At 35.7% G+C, this 6000-nt stretch overlaps 1 protein-coding gene across 1 annotated transcript in view; it reads right to left on the reverse strand.

Annotated features, from left to right (window-relative positions):
- The window catches only part of LOC144971684 (uncharacterized), a 57263-nt gene that overhangs the window by 10258 nt on the left and 41005 nt on the right, over positions 1–6000 (reverse strand). The window contains exons 10-11 of the mRNA XM_078912756.1: positions 4035–4132; positions 1674–1758 (exon numbers count right to left, since the gene is read on the reverse strand). Of these exons, the coding sequence (XP_078768882.1) occupies positions 1674–1758; positions 4035–4132 (183 nt within the window). The remainder of the gene's footprint in view (positions 1–1673; positions 1759–4034; positions 4133–6000) is intronic.

Raw genomic sequence — 6000 nt, forward strand, 5'->3', positions numbered from 1 at the left:
TTGCCACGTTTCGCTTCCTTATAAAAGGACTAATAAGAGTGTTGCCTTAAAGATGTTGATTTTGATTTTTTTGTTAGACAATCCTTGATTTCATTACTTTGTATAATTTTTCAAATACTGCATTTGCTTTTCCTATTCTGGTTGTTATTTCTTTACTTATGCCACCATTGCCTCTAATTTTACTTCCTTGACTTATTTGACTTATTGCCGATTATCTCCTAATCTTAGGACTGGGACGCTTTGGCAGCTTCTCTGATTTGTTGAGTGAGTTCTTTCCATGGATGACGATCTGCTGCGAAGGATCTCAAGTGTTCTGAATCCTTTTCGCATCTCAGTTCGTGTGTGTCATTTAGGCACTTGAAGTCTTTATTTATCGTAGTGTATTTGCTTGTTATGGATCTGCCTTTCTGTTTGTTATGTCCGCTTGATGTAAAGAATAACGCCATTGTCTTATTGGCTTATCCGGTCAACATGGCGATCAACACCTGTTGGCAATGACCTTCAGATCAGTGTATTGTGTCTAAAGCTTCCCTTTTTTTGAGTGAATGGATACTACGTTAAATTTTACTTCCTAAGTATGTTAAATATTCAATTAATTTGGTCATCTTTTCTGAAACAATTATCTCTGGCATCACCTTGTTGTCATTGTCTCACATTTCTTTGCAGTCCAACTCAGTCCAACATTAACTGGGTTTTCTTGTAGTGAAATCGTGGCGTGTTGTAGGTTGTCTCTTGTGTCTGCAATAAGGACATTATCGTCGGCAAAGTCTAGATCACTCGATTTGTTGTTGTCGACTTGCACTTATTTGCAGGTCTGATTCCCAATTGCTTATGGGCTCATTGTTGTTATGGAAATCTCAAAAAACTGATGCAAAATATTGTCCATTGCACAATATTAAAATAGGCCCATAATTGGGTTCGGATGTCAGACCTGCATATATGTACACGTCGGTTGTTTTCAATGATGGTTATTATGTTGTCTTGTTCCTGCTTTCTCATTACATAATCAATGATAAGTATGAAAAGAAAAGGGGAGAGAATGCAACCTTCTTCTTCATTTTACAATGTTGAACTGCTGGCCCAACGACCAACCCTCCTCCTCATAAAATTTGAGGCGTCGGGCTTGTGACCGGTATTAAGCGAAGTCCATGCTGGATCGAATGGTTAAAAGCGAGTTTTGAATCAAGTACACAGATATAAGATTTTGCCTAAAATAAATGTGGTCATTGATAAGGAAGAGATCAATCCTTCTGTTTTTAAATTCCTCTTACCAATCCAAACGCAAAACCAAATGTGACCCAATGTCTCAAAACGGTATTAAGTCGGGATGATTAAGATGCTGAAAACTGAATTTTATAGCCAGAAAAATCAGGATTGCGTTGAGTTTATATGCTTTATTGAGGAGAATAAATATATTTTAGAGTGCTAAATACCAATAATTCAAATTTTTGATCAGTTCAGCTTTAATTTGACTTTTAAGCATCTGATTCATCCCGACATAATACTGTTTTGAAAGGTTGAGTCACAAATAGAGACAGTGGATCACATAATATGTGTCTGAATTGATTGATTTTAAGGGTTTTACGGCGCTTGCAACACATATAGGTCATATCAGCGCAAGAAATAATTTTTGTCTCGTCATTGGGGGAATCCTCACACAAGCTCAGACTTACCTCCAAGAAATTGTCAACAGCAGACACAATCTTAACATGAGCCCTCTCAGGTGCTTCTTGTTCTCGCTTTTTAGCTTCTTTAGCTCTGCAATGAAATATTAAATGACCAGTATCATCCACTAAGACCATCAATTATTATGTCAGAAAGAAGTGGTCGCCCTTTCTCTACTTCAACGAAAACAGAGAGACACCGAAAATCTTTTCTGCCGTCCAGTATTAGGCTTTATAACAACAAGCAATAATCATTTTATATAATTATTTCTCATTTTTACTTTTTAAAAATATAAATATTAATTCATTAATTTATTTGTTTTGCAATCTTTTCAATTTTCAATTTATTGTGACAGTTCTAACTATTTTACAGTGTTGAAATTATTCATATTATAAAGCGCAGCTCTGGTTATAGAGCTGCTCCTTGTTTTATATAATATACATCCTATTTCCATTGTATTTTTATCTTATTGTGTAAATTATAACACGTCTGTACAAAAAATTTCCTTTTTGGGATGCAATAAAGTATTATTATTATTATTATTATTATTATTATTATTATTATTATTATTATTATTATTATTATTATTATTATTATTATTATTATTATGAAATCCAGTATAGATAGTATGCGCTTGGCTAAGAAGCTCATAACATTGCCATCCGGAAGTATAACGGACCAACACACAAAACTGTGTGTATCCATGAACGTTTATAGTCGGGTTAAAACAGTTCAGTGAGCATTACTCATAAACGCGGATGGCAAAAAAACAATAACAAAGGCCTGAGTGACGTCATCTGCATACTATCTATAGATAGTTCGCCATTGTTCCGATAGTTTAGAGCCAGTGTTACTAAGTTACCACGCGTCATTAGGAAGGAAGTGACGTTACGACTATTGAATCCTATTATTGTATCTCTCTATAGATAGTTCGAAGTTGACGTCACTCGGGTCTTTGTTATTGTTCTTTGCCATCCGCGTTTATGAGTAATGCTCACTGAACTGTACTAACATGACTATAAACGTTCATGGATACACACATGTTTGTGTTTTGGTCCGTTATACTTCCGGATGACAATGTTATGAACTTCTTAGCCAAGTGCATTCTATCTATAGATAGTATGCAGATGGCGTCACTCAGGCCTTTGTTATTGTTTTTGCCATCCGCGTTTGTGAGTTGTTCTCACTAAACTGTATTAACCAGACTATAAAAGTTCATGGTTACACAGAGTTTGTGTGTTGGTCCGTTATACTTCCGGATGGCAATGTTGTGAACTCCTTGGCCAAGCGCATTCTATCTATAGAGTATGCACTTGGCTAAGGAGTTCACAACATTGCCATCCGGAAGTTTAACGGAACAACACACAAAATTTTGTGTAACCATGTTCGTTTATAGTCAGGTTAATAAAGTTTAGTGAGAATTACTCATAAACGCGGATGGCAAAAAACAATAACAAAGACCTGAGTGACGTCAACTTCGAACTATCAATTGAGAGATACAATAATTTGGATAAAATAATCACTAAGACAGCGTGGTTCCGCGTATTCACAAGGATAGAATCGCTTGATTTATAGATAATATGCTCTTGGCTAAGGAGTTCACAACATTGCCATCCGGAAGTATAACAAACCAACACACACAATTTTTGTGTGACCGACCGTGATCGTTTATAGTCTGGTTAATATAGTTTAGTGAACATTACTCATAAACGCGGATGGCAAAAAACAATAACAAATACCTGAGTGACGTCAACTTCGAACTATCTATACCTCCCATAGGAACCGGAATTCAATGCCACGCATATTTTTTTTAATCAGCTTATATATAGCGCAATATCAACTAAAAGTGCTCAATGCGCTTTACAAAAGGGTCCCTGACAAACAGCAACACGTAACATAAATAACGAGACATGACGCCTGTTCAGCGAAAATACATTTTTCTTCCGACAGAGACAACGCTGTAAACGGCCAGGTACTCATTTTACACCTGAGTACGGTGAGAGAAAGTTAATATACGTGTATATATATATATATATATATATATATATATATATATATATATTATATATATATATATGATTTTATTCAATAATTCATATTAACAGATATTGTTCGTCTCTGTATGCATATATGCACGTTTTGGTGAATGTGTGTGTCTTTGTGAGGGTGTGTGTGTGTGTGTGTGTGCGCGCGCTTGTATAAACGGGTGTGTGTACAAAAATGTTTTTAATGATGATTTACAATTTTGAGCGCCTAGACCTGTTTGTTCAACGGGATTGGGCGCTATACAAATAAACTTAATTATAATATTATTATTATTTTTCCCTAAGTACGGCATTTAACTGGTACATAAAAATCAAGCCACTTACGACCAGAGGTGGGTGTCTTCTCGTGGACGGGCTGGCATGAGAGCTCCTACTCTTCCTTCAAGAACGAACCTCATAATCTCCTTCTCGTCATCTGCAAACTGATTATGACAGGAAGAGAGGGAGGGAAACACAAATAGATAAATAATACAATAAAATTCCCTTTATTCATCCCATAGGATAAATCTATCTCTATCTCTCTTCCAAGGGAAGACTGGAATAACCCAGGCGTTAGCCGTAGAGCAGCGCCGCAAATTGAGCGAGGGGGATGTGACTTGCTCAAGGCCACACATTGCAGCGGCGGATGATCGAACTCTGTACCTCTCGGGTACGAAACAAAAACTGTACCGCTGAGCCACACTATTAATTTCATACTTTGTAGACCCATCCTTCTGTACATGATCCACCCTTCTGTACATGACCCACCCTTCTGTACATGACCACCCTTCTGTACACGACCACCCTTCTGTACATGACCACCCTTCTGTACATGACCACCCTTCTGTACATGACCACCCTTCTGTACATGACCCACCTTTCTGTACATGACCACCCTTTCTGTACATGACCCACCCTTCTGTACATGACCCACCCTTCTGTACATGACCCACCCTTCTGGAAACAGTCAAATGAATAGTTATAGTTTTGGGAGATGATAATGTTTTCCCTTATAAATCATTTATCTGATATGTACTGTTATATATGTTATTTATAATATAATATGCTTTATAAACATTTGAGTATATTCCTCATAGTAGGATCTTTGTCTGGATGAGGCTTTTAGGTGCTCTCAATGAAGTACTTTGATAGTGTGCTTTTGGAATCTACATCCGTTTCCTATTTGAACCATTTCCCCTTTGTCTTTCTTTTTAGGGTATTTCAAATATTTTTTTCTATCCCATTTTCTTCCTTTTTACTGGCGCTGAAGTGATCTAATTGTGTTGTACAACCCTTAAAAAGAAACATAACAATCAGCTTCTGTTTCTTTTGTTGTTTTTTTTGGGGTTTTTTTTGTTTGTTTGTGTTTTTAGGGGTTTTACGGCGCTTGAAGCACATTAAGGTCATATCAGCGCCAATAAAAAAGGAAGAAAGTGGGATTGTAAAAAGTTTCAGAATTACAATTAAAGCACCCAGCTGTAGATTCCAAGACCACACTATCAGAGTACCTAGTTTGAGATCACCTAAATTACTCATCCAGACACAAGCACGGGTTCCCTCTAAGAGAAACACACTCAGATGTTTACAAATCATATATTATATATAAACAAAACTTTAATGCAGTGCATAACAGAGAGATTATTTACAAGACAAAATATATCATTTCCCAAAACTCTATACATTTGACTGTTTCCTAACCAGCAGCTAGGGTATCAAGCCAGGGCCATGACAAAACCAATAATCTTATCCAAAGACAAAGACAGAATCCAGGTTGGAAAACAGATAAAGGGGGAAAGACACATCCGATCCTTTTTACCTTACAGTTGCAGAATTTTTAATAAGGAAAATAATTTATAAATTTTGGTCTACGTCTGTTTTAACTTTGAAACTTGTTCGTTAAAATTTCTCCATACCCACAATTTTTTTTAGACATCAATTTATAAAATCGCTTGCTACAACTTTTCTATTGACCTTTTTATTCTACATTACTTGCCATGTAATTTAAACTATGTAATTTTTCTCAGTCAATTTACAACAGTAATTGCACTGTAACTAATTCTTTGCTTTTTACGGATCTTTTTTTTTTCTTATATGTTAACATCAATATACCTTTTCCAGATATTTATATCTTTACACTTTTTTTTATAATCTGTATGTCCCTTAGTTTACACTATGTAATTATTCTTACAGCCTACAATATTATTATACTATATATACCTATTACCAAGTTTTACTTTACCACATTATATTTACGTATGTATCATTGTCGGCATTTTATACGTCTGTACAAAAATTTCTTTTTCGATGAATA

The sequence above is a fragment of the Berghia stephanieae genome, chromosome 4, assembly GCF_034508935.2.
Source record: "Berghia stephanieae isolate SIO BIC M18660-M18661 chromosome 4, UCSD_Bste_1.3, whole genome shotgun sequence".
Taxonomy (NCBI): Eukaryota; Metazoa; Mollusca; class Gastropoda; order Nudibranchia; family Aeolidiidae; genus Berghia; species Berghia stephanieae.